Source organism: Halichoeres trimaculatus, unplaced genomic scaffold (assembly GCF_033239565.1).
Source record: "Halichoeres trimaculatus isolate MK-OKI-2021-1 unplaced genomic scaffold, fHalTri1.1 fHalTri1_scaffold_18, whole genome shotgun sequence".
Classification (NCBI taxonomy): Eukaryota; Metazoa; Chordata; class Actinopteri; order Labriformes; family Labridae; genus Halichoeres; species Halichoeres trimaculatus.
Window position 1 is genome coordinate 2,608,913 of NW_027437196.1, and position 24,800 is coordinate 2,633,712.

At 39.4% G+C, this 24,800-nt stretch overlaps 1 protein-coding gene across 1 annotated transcript in view; it reads right to left on the reverse strand.

Annotated features, from left to right (window-relative positions):
- Positions 1-1,314: 1,314 nt before the first annotated feature.
- LOC141807220 (cadherin-12-like) overlaps positions 1,315-24,800 on the reverse strand; it is a 216,578-nt gene continuing 193,092 nt past the window's right edge. The window contains exons 9-12 of the mRNA XM_074693046.1: positions 21,715-21,836; positions 14,243-14,360; positions 9,423-9,674; positions 1,315-2,621 (exon numbers count right to left, since the gene is read on the reverse strand). Coding sequence (XP_074549147.1) covers positions 2,110-2,621; positions 9,423-9,674; positions 14,243-14,360; positions 21,715-21,836 — 1,004 coding nt within the window. The 3' untranslated portion in view covers positions 1,315-2,109. The remainder of the gene's footprint in view (positions 2,622-9,422; positions 9,675-14,242; positions 14,361-21,714; positions 21,837-24,800) is intronic.

Here is a 24,800-nt window from a genome sequence, read left to right on the forward strand (position 1 = left end):
TATTTAGATCCAAAATCGTGCAGCGGACGTCCGTATAATAGGATCCATCGGGGCGTAGACAGCGCCGCTCCTAAAACTGCATTTATCATCCAAAAACTCGTGATTTTCACCAATATTCCATCATGGTCCGCTCCAGGTTAGTCCTCTGCTGCAGTCTGTGTCACTCCAGACAGCACTGTGTGGCTGTAATGACCTCTGAACTGACGAAGACTTTGTTTACGATTGCCCCTCAAAGAAAGGAGGAAGTGGAGTCAGCTCTCCAGAGGGCACTGCGCATGCGCGGAGGGGCAATCGTAATCAAAGTCTTTGTTAGTTCAGAGGTCAGTACAGCCACACAGTGCTGTCTGGAGTGACACAGACTGCAGTGTGGCTGTAATGACCTCTGAACTGACAAAGACTTTGTTCAAACACAGACGTCTACCCAAAGCCTCCAGAGGGCCGGCCAATCAGAGTAGAGGAGGTTTGTGGGGCAGGGAGCCTTAAAGCTGCTGTGAGGAGGATCTGTTTTAATGTGGCTGCAGCGCCACCTTCTGGCCTGGAGTCTCACACACACTGTCTTAAAGATTTGACCTTTAACCGTGCATTTGTTATGAAACAAATTTTCTTTGTTCAAGTTAGCTTGAAATGTGTCAACAATGTCACAACAAGCTAACAGTCAGTTCGTATAGTAGTTTAACAGCCACCCATATGTAGTGCTACTGACAGCCAGATGCTCATGTTTTAGCCTTAAGCTTGTGCTCTATCTCTCTCCTGTTTATCTTTTTCCTGCTATTCTGTCCTTTTTCTGTCTGACAGTTAGGCTCCAGTGTCCACCATAGAGTGTTGTCATAGAGACTTTGACGTGCTGTAAATTAGCGACTAAGTAGCATTTCTAAATAACCTCTATTGGCGCTGATGATCTCATTTTAAAGTGTGGATTGGGATCTGGCATATATCTGGAAGGGAGACTTTTTCAAGATCACTTTCAAACTCTTTTCAGCCTCTTTAAAGAGACAGCAGCCAAAACACAAACTGAAATGATGCTTTTCTCAAACACCAGTGTGAGAAAAACAGGATCTTTGTTGAGGAGTAAATCATGGAGACTGTATAAATCCCAAAAAGAGAACAATACCCCCTCTTTAATCTTTCTGTTACCCTATTGTATACTGTGTATGTGATTATCAGCTCTTTGCGGCCTTTTCACACCCTCACACACAGATTTATCACAGATGGTGCAGTATTTTGTTTTAAAGTAGCCGGCTACATTAAATATTGAACAGATCTGATGTAATGTGGGCACAGTAAGTAAACACAGACAGAGGTTTTTTTTGTCCAAGTGCTGTTTATTTAAGAAACCTGTGTTTATTACATGACTGAACTGCAGTATTTAGCCCTAATTTATTTTTTTACAACTCTAGTACAAGTCTATTCACAGGACCCACCCAACAGAAAGGTACATTTTCATGTGGGCCATGAGTAATTACAAAAATCCTGGTGTGTGTCTCCAAAAATAAAAAATACCGATCGATGACTGAGCGATAAATAGATAAATACACAAAAATCTAATCCAACTCAATCAGCCAATAAATAAATAGAACAATAAATAACATTCAAAACATCTTTGGCCAAACTTGGGCCATTTCATTGTCCCACAGAGTAGACATTGGTCTTGGTAGGTAAGAACCCAGCTGTTAGCATCTGGGTTAGCTTCGCCTACGGGTCGAAGAAACAACACTGGATATGTGGCATGAAATAGCAAGTGACATAAGAATCATATTGAGGCACTTTTAAGGATGTTTTAGGAAACGAGAACATTTCCGTGTGTTTGTGTTTTCCTCCAGAGGAAACAGGATGTAAGACAAGAAACAACATTCAATCAGAGGTAATTGAATGGCTGCTCTGCTCATCGGATCATGTGACCAAATCTTCCCTCACTTTTTTTCTTTTTTTACAATTTTGGGACCAAGTATGGTAAAAAAGTACCATAAAAAGAAGAAGAATAAAAAAAACAGTGAGCTGGAAAAACATGAGAACAGAACGAACTGAAGGAAAACCATGGTACAACATTGTGTGTCGCAAAATATCCAAAAGAAGACGTTACATGTTTGCTTTCAGAGTCCGTGAATAACATCAATGTGTGTTTTCCGTTGTGGTGGAGTCCGACTGAGTTTCTGATTGCTCGCCAAATATTCCCGCCAGTGTCTTAAAGCGCGGCCCCCAGTCGTTGAGGTAATCATAGTCCTCCTCGCGCTCCACCGCCAGGGACTCGATGGAGCTGAGCGACTCGGCCACGGAGCCGTTGCCCTCGTAAGCGTACGTGGCCAAAGAGTCGTAGGGCGGGGCCGAGTTGTCTACGTCGTGCTCCTGCAGACGCTGGTTGATGAAATCTCGGATGTCGGCGCTGTCCTGAGAGACGGGCGGCCTGGGGCCTCGCTTCAGCTCAGGTTTGACGTCCCTGCGAAAGAGGTTCTCTTTGACCACCTTAGGGTTGCGAAGCGTCCCCATGTCGAAAGCGTGCGTGTCCTCTTCCCCGCCTCCTTCGTCGTCGTAGTGGATCACATTGTCCCGGATGTCTTCTTTGGAGGACATGAGGGTTTCTTTTTTCTTCTGCCGCCTCAGGCCGACGTAGAGGACGACGATAACTGAGGAGCAGAGAAAACGGGTTAAACAACAATCGAGACATGAACGTCACTGAGCCTTACATGCAGATCCTGCCCAGGGGGATGTGATGACATCACTTCCTCTCTTATAAATCCTTTTTTAGAAGCAGGATCTTTGGCAGGTAATGTCAGCGTGTTGTTGGTTGCACAACTTTGTTTTCTCAATAACCTTAACCCTTTAACACTGGATGTGTCGGCGTCAACACGACACACTTTAATGACCATTACACCTTAATGGTTTGCACAATCGGAAAAATTCTAACAGTTTGTGAAAGCAGAGACTGTGCTCTTTCAGCTGATATGTGTTAAGCTCTGGAATACAAGCAGGAGCGCACAGAGTGAGTGTAACCAACTTAATGTCTTTCTCCTTAAGTTTATTATCAGTTTGTCTCGTTAAGAGCAGCAGAGATCCTCAAGTGGCGTCAGGTGTCCGGTGTTTAATTGTTGGTTTTTTTTCTTTTACTAAATCTCTAAAATCAAATTCTGTTCTTGTGTTTTTCTTCACTTTTAACTCGCCCTGAACAATTAATTGAATTGAAATTGAAATCGTAATGTAATAAAGTGCAATTTTCAAATCACAAAGGCTGCAATTTGTTTTTTTTTTTTTTAAAGTGTTTTGTACGCAGACCTCGAGGGAATATCGTAATTTGTACCTGCTCTTCCTTAAAACCAGCAAAAGTCCATATCCTAACCCTTTTAAAAAAAATGGCCGAAGTCATTTTTTTCAAGCTTTTGGAAAAACACAAACTATTTACCAAAAACAGAACATATGATGTTAATAATTCATTTTAATCAAAGAGGCCTTCACAGTGGATGACTGTTGAGTGACTTTGGCCAATTTTTCAAACATTCATAAACCTGGCTTGAACCACCCTTCTTTCCATAGTACAAACTCAAAACTGAAATTACCCTGAGTTAAAGTAAACAAACTTCAGTTAAATCAAACTGGTCAGGAGGAAGTTCTTTTCCTCACTTCTCCAGGCCTTCTTTGCTTGTGTTTTTTTCTCTAATTGAACCTAACCCATTTCCAACATCCAGTTTCCAACTTTTTAAAACCTGACCATTGACTGTCCTTTAATTCCATAAAGCAAACTCAAAACATAAAGAACTCCAACCTAAACTGAACAAATGTCAGGTCAGTCATACCCTGAGTAGGCAGACTCATACATCTCCTACCAAAAAGCAAAACATTTCTTTCATTTTAAAACTTTGTGCACATTTATGTTTGGTTACAGAAATAAGTGGGTTAGCTAGGAATAGGTCGCTAGCTAGAAGTAGCTAAACTTCAACCTGTGAAATTTAGACTAAATTACTACACAACATTATACCCTAGCCGTTATGATAGTGAACCTCATCAGTCTTCAGTAGAAACCGATTCAAGAATAATGTTTACAGCTTCTTCTGTACTCAAGTTTCGGTTTCTTCTAGAAGCAGCCGCCCTCATGAAAGCTTGTTAAATTGCCCAAGTCACACAGTTTATCCTAAATAATCCAAATTTTTGACTCAGGCTAGATATACAATGGCTTAAGTCACCCTCTCGTTATAGGTTATTGTCCTATAGGAGCTTTAAAGGGGACATATCATACTTGTTTCTCCTTTTCACTATGCCAGACTAGGATGCCTGTAAAGCATTTCTGCCCTCAGTACAAGTCATTTAGTTCCTTCATTGCCCCACAATAGCGTTCTCAATATCCTCAGTTTAGGCCATTCTGAAGATCTTGTTGAAACGCTCCGTTTGGAGAATGACCTCCAGTAACCTCGCAACGTCACAGCCCTTTGTGCTCTGATTGGTCAGTTCTATCAGAGGGGCGGAGGGGGTAGAGCCAGGGGGCAGTTTTTGCAGCATGGCAGTATTTACAAAATCGCCATATTGAATGGAGCAGAACGAGCGAGTTTGCTGTTTGCCAAAACTTCACCGTAAGGCATTGATAGCACTAATAAAATGGCAGAGTGTAGGATACACTTTTGTATTGGACCCCGAGTCAGACCCGGACGGTTCTGCAGCTCAGGAGGAAGAAAATCCACCTGGACACAGATCATCTCAGGAAGCTTCAGTGTGGTGAGTCAAAGCGGTACTGTTACATGGATAGTTTATACGTGAAATATAGGCAGACTTCACCAATAAACTATTTCTATAACACGGCTCCATCCTGCTCCTTCACTTTTCTCTGTCTGTTTTATCCATCATGCTGAAAGTGTAGTCTAAAGATCGCCTCTACCATCAGTTCCTCACTATGTTATTACTGCAGCATTATTGTGGTCCAGGTTCACAGTGCATGTCAGAACAAGCATGCAAATATCACAGTCTCACAAGTATTACCACGTCTGCTAAAACTACAGTGTTTTAACTGCTAATTCACCATGTAAAGCCAAGCTGCTCAGCAGAGCAGAGTCCCTGCATCCAGCACTCAGTCAGTCGGCTCTTGGTGGGTGTATCCCTCGGTGGCGGTTGTGTGACTAACTGACATCACAGAGGAGGAGCTGCTTTATCAGGAGACTCCAATAAAAAGAAAGGATCAATGACCTAATTTCAGAGGCATCAAATCTCGTTGTAGGATATCAGAAAAAATACAATATCTCATTTTTTAAAAAATTCAGGGGGTGCAAGGTCTTGTTTTCAAATTTGGGGTGCTGGGTTTTTCTGGCAGAATATATTACACGTCTATTCTACTGTGATTGTACTAGCTCAATAAATATATGTTATTTGTATTAATTCATGTATCATTTCATCTTATTTCATCATAACATGTAGGCCTGCACCACAGGAAATAATATCTTTGCTGTGTTAGTCAGACTATGATTGATTTATGATTTATTGGTTGCTTTTTGAGAATAACGCAGAAGACAACAGTCCCTCCCAAAAAATCATATGCTAAATCGCCAATTGGGTTACATTCCAAAATCATTTACCTGTACTTTTAACTGTTTTACTCTCACATAACATGCAGAAAATCAGAAATCACTCCAGAAACTGAAAGTTCAAAGTATTCTGGAAAAATGAGCCAAAATAAGCAAAAAAGGTCCAGTCAGGCATTTAGAGGCTCAGGGGTTGAAGGGTTAGCGTCCACTCAGAATGATTAGACAATGATTCATTAAACTAACATGAAATCTCGTTGAGTCCTTGGAAACATCCCTTTCAGTACTTTGCATTTTTGTTTTGATTTCGATGATCACGCAGCGATGAGAGTAAAAACCTTCTCCACATCAACGCACTGTGAATGAAACTCATCAACAGCGTGGATAAAAGGTGCCCAGACATCCAAAACAGCCTTTTCATTGAAATTTGGCAGAATTTCAAACCCAAACATAAACGTCTAGACGTATTATGACCTGTGAATCGATGTCTACCCCACGCTGAATTGCTTTTGTGCCTCACAGCAAATAATGCTGGCAGAATTACATACTTTTAATGGATGGCACAAGAACTGTAAACACTGTTGGGTGAAATTGTACCTCTGAGATTGTACCCAAAGCAATTTGTTGCAGCTTTAGCATGCAGCCCTTTAGAGTTCACATGAGGTTTCTGCACATTTTAGACCCTGGAGTCCCACAGTGTGATTCTCTCTACACATAATGTTACAATAAATTTCCTTCTCCCTCTTTCTCCTGTCAGAGCAATCTGTCTCCCCGTGTATCCCTCTCCCTGTCTCCTCGCTGAAAATTGCAGTAAAATATGTGTTTTCCCTCTGTTGCGTATGGAAGGAAGAGCGATGGGCAGGAAGGAGCTGGAATCAGTCACGTGAAGTCGTCCAATAAATACATTCAGAGTGAAAAAACTCTTAAGTAGGTCTCTTCCTTTCATCCCTGCTTTATCTCATTTCCTCACTGCCTCCCTTCACTCTTTCAGCCGATATTATCAGCATGTGAGCAGTGTGCCAGCTCCCCCTAGTGGCTCTAACGTAGACTTCAACAACACTCAGTTATTCTGAGGCACAGTGCTCGAGCACAGCCTGTCACTGAGGGCAGCCAATCCAAATCATTTTTTGGGGAGAAACAGCGATGCAGATGAAAGCCCGGTCTCTTTAATTTCCCTCGTCATTCCTCCTTACAGGACAACTGGGTCATCCTGACAAATCCTGCGCACCAGCTAAGTGGCTCTATGGAAATGTTCTCAGTGTGAGTTCTGATTTTCTCCGCCACAGCGTGACAGTTTGGCGTCAGCCGCAGCCTCGGGGGGTGAGTCGACGCGCAGCTTTGAAGCCGTTCTTCTCAGATGGAGCAAACACACCGACACGAGCGCGGCGGCACACCGTGTGCTTTTATGTTCCTCACATTTAAAACAATGAAACTGGAGCTGATGTTTCATATGAATACATTCATGAGGGGGATGAAAACAGATTTATGACGAGGACTTTAACTGTGGGTATTCTGTAGGATTATATATCGGATAGATGGAGAAATATAAATACAGCTCAATACAAAGGTCACGGCGAGCCCTGACTCCCACGATTAAACAGGAACTTCTTTTACAACCAGCCATCTCATATTCATAACTCAGAAAATGGCGCCATAAACCTACATTTACTTCCTTCCTGTTATGTAGATGAGTTTGGACATTAATAGCAGGGAATTAAGGAGGAGTTTTACAGCCGTGACCTTGGGTGAAGTGCAGAAGCTGTAGCCTGGGCAGCAGCCACAGAGCGGTAAGATTGGATTTGGTTTATAGAGCTAAGCGTACCTCCCTCCAATCTTTAACGTCTCATTGAATGTCCAAAGTCATATGCGTTTCATAATTAATAGTGGACACTCCTGGAGAGACGCCAGACCGAGGTATGAGGTCCGTGTGGTGTGTTTGGCGACAGAAATGGTAAGAAAATGATCATGAAAGCAGTTATTTTGGATTTTTAGGGACTTTTTGATGCAGAGCTTTAAAGCCTGTCATTGGCGAATGCCGTGTCGAAAACACTTGACTCAACCTAACGTGGTTCAGGTTCAGGTGAGGTAAAGAGGTGAGTCTTTCACATCTTCGCCAAAAGCTGCTGTGTGCTTAACAATCAGGTAACCCATGCCCTTATATGGGCAAACTAATACGCTAAACAACTTTAGGGAAATGAGTGAGGAATGATTCACCTTAGGAAGAAAATGAGCTACTCAATTTTTTTTTAACTTAAAAAAAAAAAAGAAAAAAAAAGAAATTATAGTAATTTTTAATGTCTTTTCTTTTCCTTTTTTTTAAATAAAAAATTGAATTTATTTAAAAATAACTTTCAATTTTTTTTCTTTCTTTTTTAAAAACTTTTTAAAAACTGTCTTTTTCCTTTTACATCTATTTATTTATTTTTTGCTCTCATGATTAGTTTTATTAAATGTGTGTGTGGATTCTGGTTTTATTAAATGTGTGTGTGTGGTTTCCGGTGTTTTGGTGGCCATCCCCTTGTGGACACTTGTGGAATTGCAGTTTAGCGTCTCTGCATTTCAAATCTAAACCTATTTGTTTGTTGCTTTGTTGATTTTCTACCTTTTTTTTAAACTAAAAAAACATAAACTTTTTTTAACTTATAACAAATGTTTTTTTTTCTTTTCTTAACTTTTTTTTATTAATTTGAAAACTTAGAAAAAACGTTTTAATCTTTTTTGCTTTACTGTTTTTTTTTTTTTAATAAAAAAACATTAATTTTATTTTATATTTATTTTTGCTTTAATGACTGGTTTTATCAAATGTGTGTAGTTTCTGTTTTTTTTTGCAGCAACCCCCTAGTGGACACTTGCAGAATTGTAGTTTAGCCTCTGCATTTCAAATATAAACCTATTTCTTTTTTTCTTATCATTTTTTTTAAACTTAAAAAACACTTAATTTTTCTTCGACTTAAAACATAGAAAACACTCCTTTTTTTCCTTTACTAACTTTTTTTTCACTGTATAACTTTAAAAAAAAACAAAAAAAAACTTTTTTTTAACTTTTTCGTTTTTTTTAAAAAACATCTTTTTTTTAAAATAAAAAAAATATATTAATTTTTATTTTATATTTATTTTTGCTTTAATGATTGTTTTAATTAAATGTGTGTAGTTTCTGGTGTTTCTGCAGCCAACCCCTAGTGGACACTTGAGGAACTGCAGATTTTAGACTTTCTGCATAGACTTTAAATAGTTTTCAACCAGATCTTGCCTTTTGAGTTTGACCTAATCCCCGATTTAACACTGTAGGAAAATCCAAACTTGACCAGCACTGAGGGTCGAATAAATTGAGTATCCAACAAAATTTTGAAATCTCATTAAGAAGCCAAAACTTCCTGATTTGGGAGATGCAGGGATGAATTTGATGTTTGGACAAAGACTGTTAAAAGAAAAAAAAAAGGGCTCTGTTCAAATGAAGGTTGTCTCAGAAATATATATCTGACAGTAAACGCAAGGAAAAGCATTGGAACGTGTCTAAATCTGTAAAAGAACCAAAGAGGAGAAGACAAGACAAACTCAGGCCAGTAACAGACATCCGTCAGAGACTCACCCAGAAAACTTTGACTGACAGAGTTAAACTTTTGTCACATTAAAGGATGAAGAGAAATGTGGGATTCAGTGCTCTGATTCAACTTAAGCTGCTAAAGTCCTTCCAGAGTGAAGCTAAGCTCTAAAAAATGATATTCTCATCCTCTTATTACCGCAGTTATCTTTTATCCCCATCCAGAGCTGCCAAAGTGGGAGGTTACCCTGTCCTGATTTAAGTGTTAAAGATTAAGGCTGGAGCGCCGAGGCCATTCATAAAACACTCCTGTTTCCTTGATGATTATGAATGACCTCGGTGCCAAAATGAGAAACGCTCACAAGCTCGCAGACAACAGGTCTCACCTAACAGGATGATGATACAGAGAAGGATGGCGATCAGAGCGCCCGTGCTGAGGCCCACGGGGAGAAAGATGGCCTCCGCGCTGCACGTTAAGAGGGAGCCGTCCGACTCGCAGCCGCACACTCGGATGGTCAGCGTCCCCGTGCTGCTTTTGGGCGGGTAGCCGTTATCGTCGATCACCACGGGGAGGAAGTAGATCTCCTGCAGACGCCGACGAAAGCCGCTCCGCTTTGTCACTATTCCAGCTGTGTTGTCTGAAAGAGAGGAAGGAAAACTTTTCAATTAGCGATCAAAACCAAAAAAAGCAAAAGGAAGTGTTCAAAGCTGTTTTGAAGCTCGCTCAAAGAGTCGTCCAAATTTGCATTTGAAGGCCTGAAGTAGAGAAGCGAGAGCTTCTTCCTTGATCTTTGTGGGTTTTCTAAGAAGTGTAACCTGACATCAGTCAGACAGCTCTCTGAGCTGGAGGTCCAAGTCTGAGGAGGCAGATAAAACTTTTCAGAGTCTGATAACGCTTAATGTTTGATATCAGATCCTCTCTGAATGTGAGGAGAATCTGGGACGAATCAAAGACCTGACGAAGCTCTGATGATGAACCACACCAGCTGCAGACCTCCACTCTCAGACGACAGTCCTGGAGGCTCCACTGTCACCATCAGAGGGAAGTGACGCCGGGACATGAAGTAAAAATTTCAAATTAAAAGTTTCCTTCAAAGTTGCACACAACATGAATTAGTGGGCACCTCAGTTTGCTGTAATGATCTCATTTTTATTTCCTCATTTGTTTCAAGCCCCAGTTACGTTAGCTTAGCAGATGCTAACAGCTTCCCCAAGAAAACTCTGATTCAGGATTTTCCACTTATTCCACTTTCCACTTTTTTCCAATAAGTAAAAAAAATAGAATTAGCTTGATGCTAATGTATATGAAAAATTGCATTTATATGCTAGCAGTTAGCATATACTGACATAACTTGGGTTTTAAACCAGAACTTTAACTCCCATCACAGAAACATGTCACAGTTAGTCTCTGTAAATAATACTAAAAAACTCTAAAAGTCAAAATACTGACAGACAAATAAAGTAAAGTAAAACTTCTATGCAGGTTATGGCTAAAAGTATTGCCATAACTACTTCAAGACACGAGATGGAGATGGATATATATATATATAAAACAAAGCAATAAATAACGTCAGGTGACATATTTTTTAAATTTATTTTTAGGGTCCTCGCCTGCACATGCCTTAATATGCTCTCTAGCGCCACCTAGGCGCACTAAAACAGCTCTAGCAGCCAGTAGGAATGTTGCAGACAGACCAAACCAACATCAAAATGCTTGTCTAATTGAGGCGCAAAAATCATACACTGACATCCCTGACCTATTTCAAACAGGAAGCCGTCAATTTGCCTTTCAAAGTAAAACTTTGCCACATTTTTCTCAAAAAGTGATCTCATCCAAAACCTTAAGTGGTGTCAGTTTGAAAATCGCTGAGATGACAGACTACACCATGCTTTACAAAACTTTTCAACTCTACACAGGCTGCTGCATTTGGGCCTCTAGACAAAAAAAGTTAAAGTCATACAGCTTTAAAAATGACATGAATGAATCCCTGACAAAATTTCCTACAAAAATTTCATACTTTTACACAGATTTGGGTAAAACTGTGCCATCTATGAGGAGTTGTTTCCAAAATTTTTGTGAATAAATTTCACTTTTCACTCTGCAGCAGTTGATGATGTCACAGACTGATTAGGAGTTCCGTGCAGCTGGTCATGTGACTCAGCAGAGGAAATAATACATGGTATCAACTGTTATAGTACTAAGAGGAACAGAAAGGGATGAAACCCTGACAGTGGAGGTAAATCTGTGACAGTGGACGGGAAACAGGTATGACAGACCGGCCGAAGACCTCCAGATTCGGCTCAGAGTGGAGGTCTGCAGCTGGACCCTTCTCCCTAAACTGCTGCGATCTGTTCTTAGTTTATCACCCGGCTCAGAGGAGACGCAGCAGATTAACACTGAGAGCCTCAGATGCATGACGCCAGAAGAGAAAGAGTTTGGAGGCAGCTGGAGGTGTGATGGTGCCAAGAAGAACAGAAGAGAGACAGAGAAACACGTCAGCTCGGACTCAGCCAGCGTTGTCTGCAGAGCCGGTCTGTCTGACCCCTGTCGAGTCCGGTTTGTACCACTGACAGGACCTGGCACTTTTTCTTGACAGGGGGTCAGGCGTTTTCGCACACCTTGCATGATGCACACGCTGTGATTCTGTATGTGCTCCTTCTCTCCCCGTCTCTTTCTGCTGAACCTGTCCATGGCGTCCGTTCTGTTTGTATTTTCTGTCCTCACCAATCGGATCTCGCTCTGTACACGAGGAGCGTGCCCACACAGGCCTCTGGCAGCCAGGGAACTGTAGGAGAGTGTGTCCAAAAGGTAAAAGTGGATCAGAGGTTCGGACCTGGGCTTGTGGAGGGTGGTGAATGCATTCGTTTCCCCGGCTCCATCCCGCCACGTCCCACTTTTCATTACCTGTCTTTCTGCTTGAACTTCAAAGGGTTCGGCCGGAGCTGGAGCACGCCGCAGAGTGTCATATATGCCTGATCATAAGACACATCTGACTGCATGTGGTGGAGTATTTTTAGCTCTGAGTCGTGCTGAGCTTCTAGATTTAAGCTTCAAACTTTCTAAGTAATAATCTGTGCTGAGGAGGGGGTCGGGCAATTCCCAAACTAAATTAATCAGCGCAGGAAAAATAAACTGACAACCAACTCTCAAACACCAAAGTTGATTAGCTTTGTGAATTTGATGAAAAACAAAAACTAATCATAAACAAAATATTAAAGAGGGGGTATTTTGTTTTCTGATATGTTTCACATGGAAATAAAGTAGCAAAGCTGGATGTTCAGACTGAGCGTGTGCAGGTTTTCAAACTTCTACATGTTCACATGTTGTAGAAATCCCTGAATCAACACCAAGGTACGCCTAAAGTTCTGCCTCTGACAGGCCTCCAGGCGGCTGGCCAATCACAGAGAAGAGGGTTTGTGGAGCCTTAAAGAGACAGCAGCTAAAACTAAGAGTTTCTGACAGAGGCTCGAATCAGAGTTTTCTAAAACAGAGAGAAATATAGGATTGTTTTGAGCTAAAAAGCAACATGGGTGGGTATAGCACAATCTGGATATAACTTTTGGTACAAACTAATTAAGTAATTTTTATTGAGACGGATCATTCGAACCGAGAGTGAGAAGAGAACGCCCTGCTGTGTATTGCGATGGTGCTCCACGGCGCAGACAGGCTGTCTGTGCCTCATATGGCTCAGCTCATGTACCCAATGATTTTCTGTGTGTTTTTTTGTTACTAAAACAAGACGTGATGATGTGCTATGCTATGTTGGCCAAATTTGAAATGAAATGTAAGAAGGATTACGCAGCCAGTCCATGCTGTGGTGCACAGACAGCCAGTTCCTCTACAGCTTAATGTACAGTAGGGTCTTATATGCACTCATGGTTCAATGAAGTTGTACCCAAACATTGTATTTTATTTTTTTTACAAGTATTTTATTGCATTCACTCAACAAGCTATTTCTTTGAGAGCAAGTGTATTATCTTAAAAAATGTCTTATTTAAAAATAGTAAGAGGCAAAACCAGTGCCCGAATTACATATTATCCTTTATTTAACCAGGTTAAAAAGCCTTAGTGAGATTTTTTTTTTTTTTTTAAATCAGTGTGACGCAGGGGAGACAGCAGCATATAGTCGGTTACAGACTCTACATTAGAATAAATTAGAATAAAAATGCAATTAACCACACCAACAAAGCAAACAGCTGAACAATTAAAACTAAACTTAAAATAAGACGCGTCTTTTTTCTGACATCGGCCTAGGCTGTTATTGTCATGATCTTCTATAACAGATTTAAACTCCCACAAAGTGACCAGTCGAGGCAGTTTCAGGTCTTTTAAAAGCCTTTCTTAGCCTATGCAGTCCTTACTGTGAGCACCAACATCTGCAGATTAATTTGAGAGCACAGACTGTGATGAGTGTGATTTTTATTAATCTATTCATTTAATTTATTTTAATTTATTTTATTTTATTTTTTTATTTAATGTTTATTCAACCAGGAGATAAAAACAAACATCTAAACTGTTTGAAACCTGCAATATATTTTAATATCTGAAAGTACATAAAATTTAAAGAAATGTTATTTTAAAAAATAGTATAATATATAATCAATTAAAAACAGATAAAAAATAAAATAAAATATCCAAACTTTACAGGTTACAGTAAATTTTTGATAATTACAAAACTTATAGACAGTGTTGGGCAAGCTACTTAGAAGAAGTAATTGGTTATCAACAAAGTCAGTTTTTAAAATCAAATTTAAAAGCCTTTTAGCCTGATTCAGTCCTTACTGTAAGGACCAAAATCTGAGGATTATTTTGAGAGCACAGGCCATGATGAGTTTCAGTTTTCTTTCTTTCTTTATTTTTTATTGAACCTTTATTCTATCAGGAGACAAAACCTCATAGAGACTAAAAATTTCTGAAGTAAGTACAAATGGGATAAAAGCAGACCAAGAAAGGACTTAAACATTGTTTGTTTTGAGTAAGAAAATCTGCCAATCAATAAGAAAATAATTACTTGTCAAGTTTCATACAATAAAAAAACAATTACAAGATAAACACGTAAAATTGTCTAACCTTATTGGGAGTGTTTTTTTTTTTCATTAACTTGTAAAATTTACAAGCAATTTCGAGCGTCATTTTTGTCTTTTATATTATTCGAAATAAGAAAAAGAGTAGTTGTTATTGAAGTCACAAAGTAAATCCACTTACTTCCAAAGTCCCGGATGGTGAAGTTCTTGTTCTTGACGTCCTCTTTCGGGGACTTGAAGGAGAACTGTTGTCCTGCACTCGGCAGATCCTGGTCCTTAGCGCTGAATGTCTGAATCACCTGTTGAAAAAGAAAGAAATCATGATTATTGATTACAAACAAGTTGAGGGTCAAGTTATCGTGATGAACACAGCTTCATTCTGATGTAATCATAAAGCAGACACACTGGGAGAGGTTTGTTTGCGTTTCCACAGCATCAAAGCTCTGCTGGAGAAGTTATTTGGATGTTAAAATCAGAGGCTACGTTTCCTCCAAAGGTCATATTTTTCTGGCAGAAAATGTGGATTTATTAACCAGAGGAAAGAAGTCTGAACATGTCCTGAACTGACTGCTCTCAGAGCTGTCAGCGCTGAAACAAGGCGGCGAATTGTTCTCTGGGTAGTTACAGATACAGTTGCTAAGCACTTGATTGATAACTGGTAGAAATTTCAGATCACCTCGGCTCAAAGTGTGATGGATTAAGTTCATTTGAAACTGCCGGAGCTTGTTCAGAGGTCCCGAACCGAGGCGGGTTGTTTTACATTGTTCTGATGTTAAATCCTCTGACAGCACAAGGTTGACTCTGAGTGGTCCTAAAACACACACACTGTAAATAAATAAAACAAGACAGAGATTTCTGCAACACTTGGACGAGTAAATGTGTGAAACAGTTTCCAGAAGCGACCGTGCTCCACCGTCTCTGCTGATTCAGCCTCTGTTCCAGACTGCTGACAGCGTCCAGCTCCTCTCTATCCCCCAGACGTCTCCCAGCTTTGTCTGAAGCCGGTCTGCTCCTCTCTGCACGCTGAGTCTGACCTGACACCCCCACCCTGGATCCCCCACACGCAGGAGCAGCTAACCAGGCCTGCTGCCCTCCATGTTCCCTCCCTTTCTCTCTGACTCTGAATGAAACTCCCCGTGGAGGAGCGGCGCTGACACCAGGTGTGATGAGAGCTTTGTTGTGCTCCCTGCAGCAGCTGTACACTTCAGACTATTAATATTGATATCAGGCAGAGTAATTTGCTTAGTGATGTGTAAATGTAGCTACAACAAACATAAACAACAACCTTTACAGGGAAATCAGATGTGTCAGGAAAATAATGTCAAATGCCTTTCAAACATTACCACAACTTAGAGCTATTTCCAGCCATAACGAGGCAGGTTTCACAGATCGCTAACAGACCAGAAAGCTGCAGAAACACGCTGATAAACTGACAGGAAATAATGAAGATGTGAATATTGTGAAATATAAAGGTGATGTTTTGGATTGAGTGTGAGATTTGGAAACAGAGAGCAGGAAACGGAGCAGAGGAAGGAAAAATCTGAAAACAATTTCCTGTTCATGATGCTCTGTTTGTTTCCACTGTTAAGGTAAACCTTCAACACTTGTAGAAAAATGTATGATTGATTAGCTAAAGAAATAAACAATTTAAAAACTTATCGAGTGCCAAAAGATCCATAGATAAATACATATTTTTTTTAAATAAATAAAATATTGAAAAATAAGAAACAAGTTTATAATGTGGCCATTAATTTGTAAATTAAGCCATTATTGCTGTAAAATATTTTCATTATTCTATAATTCCTAATTTTTATTAATCAATATTTCATAATGTTTTTTTAATATATATATATATATATATATATATATATATATATATATATATATATATATATATATATATATATATATATATATATATATATATATATATATATATATATTTTTTTTTTTTTTTCTATAATTTTTGAACAATGACATTTTTATCAATTTCTCAAGATTTTACACATTAAAATGTTTTTTAAAAATCAATTTTTATTATTTTATAATGTCGTTTTTCATCAGAAGTCAAATTATAGTCAATTATAACAATTAAATATCAAATAATTATGAAACTTATTTCATGGAATTTATTTAATTTTTTTTTTTTTTTTTATTTAATTATTCATCCTTTGGGGTTACATAAAAAACAGCAGATCTAATTCCAGCAGACTTTTGCAGGCTCTGCTTTAAGATCCTCTCCAGAGTTACAAGGAAGTGATGTCAGGATATGACAAAACAAACAAAAGAAAGAAAAAAAACTGAATAAAACTAAGAGCATTGCTGTTGAGTAGACACTTCCCGTTTTTCTGCATGTTTTCCATAAAAACAACATAAACTGGGAGACGCCTGTTTATAGGAGCAAGATGTAAACAAACAAACATCTGAACTGTTTGAAACCTCCAATATATTTTAAGATCCAACAGTTTATAACATTTAAGACGTGCAAAGATAGTGTGATTAAACAAAAATAATTAATTAGTGTGCGGCCTGGCCAAGTGGTGAAACTGCAGGCCTGAATGGAGAACAACATGTCATCTACAATATTTTTCTGAATCATCCGTCCTATCCTCTACACTTAGAGGTGTAAAAGCTCCAAAAATATAATTTAAAACAAATGAAAAAGAAAAACAATAAAATAAAATATCTTGACTTTGAAGGTTACACTTGGTAAATGTTTGATAATTACAGAACTTTAAGACAGTGTAGGGCAAGTGACTTACAAAAGTAATTAGTTAGAATTACTCGTTACTGTCCCACTTTTTTACCAATCATGAATTAGTAACTGAATTACTTCTTCAAGTTGTCTACTAGTTCCTTACATTCAAACCTGGAAAAGCATCCCCCCTCTCCCTGGAGTTGGTTTGATCCAAAGACGCTGCATGAGATCCTCTCAGACTGAGGTTACACAGACACACAGGTAGCTGTGTGAGATTTGTTGCTGAAAAGTTGACTTTAGCATCAGCTTTTTGATAAAGACGTCTGAAATAGTAATCAGATTACCCATTTCTGGAAAAAGTGATGCTGTTAGTTTTTAAATTGGCTAAACCAGAGCACAGATAGCTTAGCGGTCAAGGTCACGCTTCGTGAGGTTGGTCCTCATCGCCTGATCTGAGTCCAGCCTGCATGTGACTCCCTTCACTCACCCTGTTTCCTCCTTTCCTTTCCTTTCCTTTCCTTTCCTTTCCTTTCCTTTCCTTTCCTTTCCTTCCCTCTCCTCTCCTCTCCTCTCCTCTCCTCTCCTCTCCTCTCCTCTCCTCTCCTCTCCTCTCCTCTCCTCTCCTCTCCTCTCTGTTCAAAGGCTTCAAAGGCACAACAGCCCAAAAAAAACTCAACTCTGAATGAATAAAAAAAAGTCTTTTAAAACCTAATTTTGGCTGAAACTTTTTCTATAAATTTGTCAAATCTCAAAATAAAAAAAGGAACCGGTGTCGCACATGGTTTTGATCACTCTGACCTATCCACTGCCCTGACCTTTCAAAATAAAGCCACAAAAAGCTCAAACAAGTATTTAAAATCATTTTTCTACTCAAAAAAAAAACATCGCTGTGTAAAAGCACAGATTTTATTGTTTTGCTGTATAACAAAGTGATGTTTTATGACTGTTTTTTTTCACTCTTTGCTTTGTTCCTGTAAATTACGACTGGAGCACACAGATCATCTTCAGCGCTGTTCCCTGCTCTTCATTTATTGCCACTTAAAGCTATACGGTTGTTGTTTTCTTTCCCTTAATAGACTAACAATTATAATCAGTCACGCTTTTTTCCTCGCACTCAGAAGTGTTTCCCACCGCCTCTCGATCATAAACACAGCCATGATTACTCCAACTGCTCATTACTGGCTGCTATTGTATACGTTAAATGGCTTTAAGTGTACATTTGCCTTTGCACTCAGCGGCGCTGTGCGGCACTGTTAGATAAGACGCTGCGGGTACAAATGCCATAATGCCAGCGTGACAAAGTGATTCAGAGGGAGAACGTCTGAATGTGGCATTTAAAGAAAGCAAAGGGGAAAACATTAAAGAGGGGAGACGGCGTCGGAGCAACTCCTGCATTAAGATTATTAAACACACAGAACTCCACGCTGGTAAATATCCTGCTTTATGAGTCCTTTGTGGGCGCTCTTTCTCATTTCACACTTGACCAGCTGACCGCTCAGGACTCAGACGGCTGTGAATATTAAAATAAGGAAATATTTGACTGTTGTACTCCTCCAGCCCTGACCGATTAGAGCCTACATGAGCAGAACTTCCTGTTAGTTTCATCCCTGGGAAGTTCCCCCCGCAGCGAGAAACACTCCAAAACAAGTGGTTTTCAAGTTTGTCACCAGTGTGAGTGCAAACGATCACAAAGTGAGACTCGTAATGGATTTTACACGCCAGGATCTGCAGTTCTTTATCATCCAGCAGCTGCGTGCAACACCTGGAGGAATCACGCTGTGGGAGCCCGGCAGAGAGGTGTAAATTCCACACCAGGAGGCACGTGAGGAGATGAGGAGACAGGATTAAAGGTGAGAGGACAGAGGGAAAAGGGGACAAACATGAAACTTACTGCACGGTGTTTGCAGCTCGTCTGGATTTAAAGCTGTAATCCCAGTTTTACTCTCCTCTTTGTTTACCTCCCCAATCCCAAGCAAGAGACACAGCTGATTGGATTATAAACTCAGGAGGTTAAATCCTGTGTGGGGTCTGCACGACATCACAGAGCAATGCACTGTGGGAAAACATTGTTCAGCATCGTAATGATGACATGAAGCAGGATTACACACCAGGTACAACCTGGAGTTCTCTGCTGCTTCTCTTCATGTTTGGTTCAATATCAGAGCTTTTTATTCCCAGTTGAATTAATCTGAGAATATTTCTGCATCAGTGAAGTCCCTTTGAATCATCCTGGTGTCATGATAAAGGAAACATTTGTGAAATTAATTCAGAGGTGACAGTATTAGTATCACTAACTGCGTTTCTTTTACACCTTTTCACAAAATAAAAGTGATATTTCTGAAGTTTCAGTGAAGAACAAAAACCCTTATTCACTGTGTTCAAACTGTTTTTTTTTTTGGTGATATTTAGGTTTCAGGCAATCATAGGTTAAATGGAAATGCAGCTCATGTCTACGGCCCAGAGACATAACTCCTTCATTTTTTCATTTCTATTTATTTATATTTTTTTTTTCAATGCCACCTCAAAGTCCCCCAGTTGGAAGGATCTTTGGGTTTAAAGGGTTAATCCTGCAGCCCTGTGAGGTTTTATCTTTCTTTCTATTGGAGTAAAAAAAAAAAAAAGGAGTTTATTGTTTGGTATTGAAAATGAAATCTGGCACAGAAAACACACCCTGACACTGAACAAAAACACAAACAAACAAACACTGGTATATTAAAAAAAGGAATTCTTTTTTCTTTCTTTGTTTCTTCATTTCTTTGTTTCTGTCTTTCCTCTTTCTTTCTTTCTTTCTTTCTTTCTTTCTTTTTCTTAAACTTTAATTATGTCTTTCCTGCTTCTTTCTTTCATTCTTTCTTGCTTTTTTCTTATACTTTTATTGTCTTTCCTTTTTCTTTCTTCCTGCCTTTCTTTTTTCCTTCTTTCTTTCTTTCTTTCTTTCTTTCTTTCTTTCTTTCTTCCTTTCTTTCTTTTTCCTTATACTTTTATGTCTTTCCTCTTTCTTTCTTTCTTTCTTTCTTTCTTTCTTTCTTTCTTTCTTTCTTTCTTTCTTTCTTTTTCCTTATACTTTTATGTCTTTCCTATTTCTTTCTTTCTTTCTTTCTTTCTTTCTTTCTTTCTTTCTTTCTTTCTTTCTTTCTTTCTTTCTTTCTTTTTTCTTACACTATTATTATGTTTCTTTCTTTTTTGTCTTTCTTTTTTTTTCTTCCTTCCTTTTTCTTTCTTTCTTTTTTCTTTTTTGTCTAGCTTTCTTTCTTTGTTCTTTTGTCTTTTCCTTTTTTCTTCCTTTCCTTTCTTTCCTTCTCTTTCTTTTTCTTCCTTCTTTTATTATTTTCTTTTTTCTTTCTTTCTTTCATTCTTCCTTTTTCTTTCCTTCTTTTATTTTCTTTCTTCCTTCTTTTTTGTCATTCTTTCTTTCTTTCTTTTTCCTTATACTTTTATGTCTTTTCTGTTTCTTTCTTTCTTTCTTTCTTTCACCTCTTTTTTCTTCTCACTTCTTTATTTCATTCTTTTCATTTTTTTTTCATTTATTCTCTTTCTCCTCTTGGTCCTGTTTCTTTTATCTTTTATCTTTCTCATTGTTGCACAAACAACATGCTCCAGATGTGATTCCCTGCAGCCACATTAACACACACACACACACACACACACACACACACACACACACACCACTGATACTGACTCCACTCTATCCTCTTTTTAACATTTGATTTAATGAAACATGCTCAGTTTATCTTTGATTTCCGAGGCTCTCCAGACGGTCGTAACACCAAACATCAGAGTCTTTGGTTTGTCTCCTTATCTTTCTATAATCTCTAGTTTTTTAATCCAGCTCTGCAGCCTCTGGAGAACCTCATTTTGCCCCCTGATTTACAGCGAATAAAGTTAAAACGACAGAAAAGAAAAACTCGACCTGACTCAGTTTGAAGCTAAAGCTTGTATAGGTAACAGCATCTGAAAAAGAAGTGAAACTCCTCTGATTATCCAATCAGAGCGTTTGACTCATGTAACATGAGCAAAAATCAACAACTGTAATCAAACTTTCTCTGAAATGAAACCAACCACAGCTCTCTGAAGTGAAATATTAAAAACCTCCACCTCTTAAAGAGACTCTGATTAAAAGGTATTCATCCTCATTAGGTATTTTTGCTTTTGGTGTTTTTTATTCCCCCTGATTCCAGCTTGAGCCCACATCCGACCTTTACGCCAGGGCGACAGTGACGCCTTCGGATGCAGGGCACAGCCGTTGTTTTGATTGCAACAGGGCCTGAGGAGCGGCAAAACATCCTCGATGTGATGAGGAGTCTGCAGCAATTTGATAGACTGCCAAAGAAGCTGTTCCCGCTGCACGCTAACTGCATATAGATGCTGGTTAATGGGCTAATTTACAGGCACAGGTGGTTTACAATGCGCACGGGCAAATTCTCCACTGCATCTCAAATACATCATCTGAAATGTACTCCAGGACGGCGATATGCAAAGTGCTGCTTTGCTTTATGATTGCCTCTCCTGCCGGATCGAACTCTGTGACACAATCAGCTCCAGATTTAGATCCTCGCTCCGTGCTGGAGGGTTGGTCGGCGAGCCGCCCGGAAATAAAAGGTTTGATTCAAGTGACCTTGAGTGAAACACGGGGAACGAACCCTCTGTCAGGTATCAATTTGAAGTGGAAATGTGTGTGTTTACCGCAGCGAAGCCCCGCTCCTCAAAGCTGACAAACACAGATAAATTTCACCCTCTGAAAATTGGCTTCCCAGGTGCAAGGAACAAGCCTTCTTTGTTAAAACACACCTTTCACATTCAATTTAACACCTTCAGAAAGTATTCAATTACCACCTTAAGCTCTGTGGGGGGACAACAACGCTCCAATCAACAGTTGTCGACTCACATGAAACTCACACAGGGAAAAAACAGGGTTCAACTCGAGGAGGGTGTAGAGACCGTCGCTGAGGACTCACCTGTCCCGCTTTGGCGTTCTCACACACAAAGGTCTCATAAGGGCTGGCGAGTTCAGGAGGGAACTCGTTGATGTCCAACACTTGGACGGTGACGGCGACACGGCTGGTCAGAACCGGACTATCTGGAGAAGAAAACAACACGTGATGAAGAAAACAGGAAGTGGAGAGGACTTTGAAAACAGAGAGGAAAGAAAAAGGCATTTTTATTCACAGCACTGACATCATGTGGACGGTTTAAGAACTACAACAAAACTGATGAGCCAGAACAGAAAGGTAGGGAAGCCAAGAGCTAAAGAGGCCGCCCAGGTGTCCAGTCAGAGCGTCCTTGAGCAGATGCTTAAGCGCCGAGTGGCTCGCCCACGGCTCAGACGCGTCTGCTGGAAAACCACTGATGTGTCTGGAACATGTCGACGCATAAACTGAACTTAGACACTGCTGTTTTATGGCGCTTTTGATTGATGATGAAACGGAGAATTAAATCACAAAAACAGAGGAAATGCTTCCCGAGAGCTGCCTGGGAAGACGGCGTATGGCTCTGTGGAGAGGATGCTCTCCGTGTTTTTTCCTCTCAGCCTCTCCTCGCCACAAGATGTGCAGCACATATTAATTATAACGTAAAGCCCCCCTGAGAGGGACCAACGTGAAGGCGGTGTTGTTTGTAGCATGTTCTCTCAACAGGGAAATGTCTTTTTGTGAGAAAAGCCTGAGACAGGTAAACTTTATGGGTTTGTTGTGGGAATAGGCGGTGGTTGGAGTGGGGTTCAGCGTACACTGCAAAAACTGAAATCTTATCTTTAGTAGAGAATGTCTTTTTAGACTTAATATGAGCCACATTCACCTGACAAGTCCAGAAAAATGTTTTATTTCAAGTTATTTAAAGACAAAATGAGGTTAAAAAGCTGGCTGCAGTACGGGTCAAAAAATCCATCTCCCCAGTCATTCCAGATGGGCTGTGGTCAGACTTTAAAAAATGAATACACATCTTAGAAAGGTTTCTCACGTCTGATTGTTGTGGTGATTTGAAGATATCATTGGGCTGTCTTGTATTTAGGTTCTCTTATTTTCTGAAAATTTCTCATTTGTTGTACAAGGTTAAAAACAAGGATTTATGTAATGTTTAATGATGATTGACAGATAACGTTCTTGTGTACTTTTTTCGTGGATTGTAAAATATGTCAGCAGGTAGAGTCAAGAAGTGATTAGACTCTCAAGTAAAAGAAAATATATATTTTTGTCACCCAGCTCCACTCAGATTCTCTACTACGCCTGTGACGGGGGTATTTCAGCTTCAAAACCGAACAACAGTAAATGGTGGAGTCAGTGGTTTTGCCCCATGAACAACAATTGTTGCTGAAGTGTATCCGTCATTTTCTACTCAAAAGAAAAAATCTCAAAGGTAGTATTGCAACTTTTTCCACCTATATGCTAGTACACAACTTGTTGTTGTTCAACTGTGACATAAGAACATTAACAGTGTGCTTAATTTCTTGTTAGGTGTTAAATAGAACACAACACAATAGTATTATCTCTTTATTTGCTTATTTTGTCTTTGCCTCATTGTAATTGTTATTAGCATGCTAACATTAATAGCCTCACATGCCACCTATGGCACCTGTGCCCTAGGTTACCCCTGCTCTAGAGTAACCCTCCCCAAAAATTGAATTTGGGATAAAAAAATTTTTGTTAATGGGATTATTTCTGTGTGTGGCAACATAAGTTAGCGGTGGGCACATGGCTAGTTGCTAACTGAAGGAAAACACTGCCTGTATGATTGCTGATACTTTACTCATTAGGTGCAATTTTCTTGACACACCATAGCCAATGCACAAACATACCACCCTATACATACCTCTTATAATAATGATAATAAAAAAGTTGTATAATAATAATAATAATAATAATAATAATAATAACAATTATTATTATTATTATTATTATTATTATTATTATTGTGGTGGGATTTCCATATTGCCTTATGCCTTTCCTTGGTTGATTCTCTACATTACCTCTATATGAGTCACCATAATACCAGTATTTGCCTTCAAAGTTATCTGTACACAGAGACAGTGTGTTTCCTATCTCCCTGAACACTGTTTCACTAACTGAGTTCCCAAGCTGAGCTGAGCTCATTGGCTAATAGATAGACATAGGAATCCCAAATCTCAGAGATGATAAATAATGAGCACACGGACTGGTCTGTGAAAATTAACTCGATCAATGTAAACTATCTTCACTTAAGCCACCTGAGTTTCCCGAGTCTTCTTCATCAAGTATCAAGATTCCTGAAATTTCCTCAACACTTTGGCGTCACGAACAGGATCTCAACACAACAACTTGTAAGTGCAATCTTTCTTTTTCTTTTCTTTTTTTTTTTTTTTTGCAATTGTCATGTCTGAGTTTGACAAGATCAGAAAGAAACTGTACCGTTTGATCAGTTGGAGCTTGACAAAAAAATGATTTTTAATGTGTAAAGAGCTGGAATTTTCAATTCATATTATGAGTTCAATTGAGGCTTGTACTTTAAGTGTCAAGATTCCTGAAATTTCCTCAACAATTATTATTTTTATTATTTCTATATAACTTTTAGGTGATTTAGTGACAAGCTGTGTGACTACTAGCAGCAACTGTTGCCAGTCATAAATGCTTTTTTTCTCAAAACAAAATACAAAATGGAAAACACATGATTCAGAGGGACTCAACTGTTAAACTTTACGCCTGATTAGTTGAAACCGCCTCATATCGAGTATAATAAGGCAGTTTTTATTTAGAATAAGACAAAAACACTTGGTAAGATTTCAGTGTTTTGCAGTGTGGATGTGTAGGTGGGTGGTTCAGGGGAAGGCAGGGGGTCGGGGGGATCTGCAGAGTCGTCTCAGGGGGATTGGAGGAGCAGCCACACTCCGCTTAGTAACCCGTCTTTGACCTTGACGGAAAAAGCAATCTTCCCGCTGAGGTAAAAATGACACTGAGCATGGGATTTTCTGCTTTGCACCGCCTGAACCACTAACACTGATGCTCCCTCGGCTGAAACACTGATCCGTCCTGGAGCAGAGGTGCCGAGTCCATCGGCCTCTAAAAAAGTTACT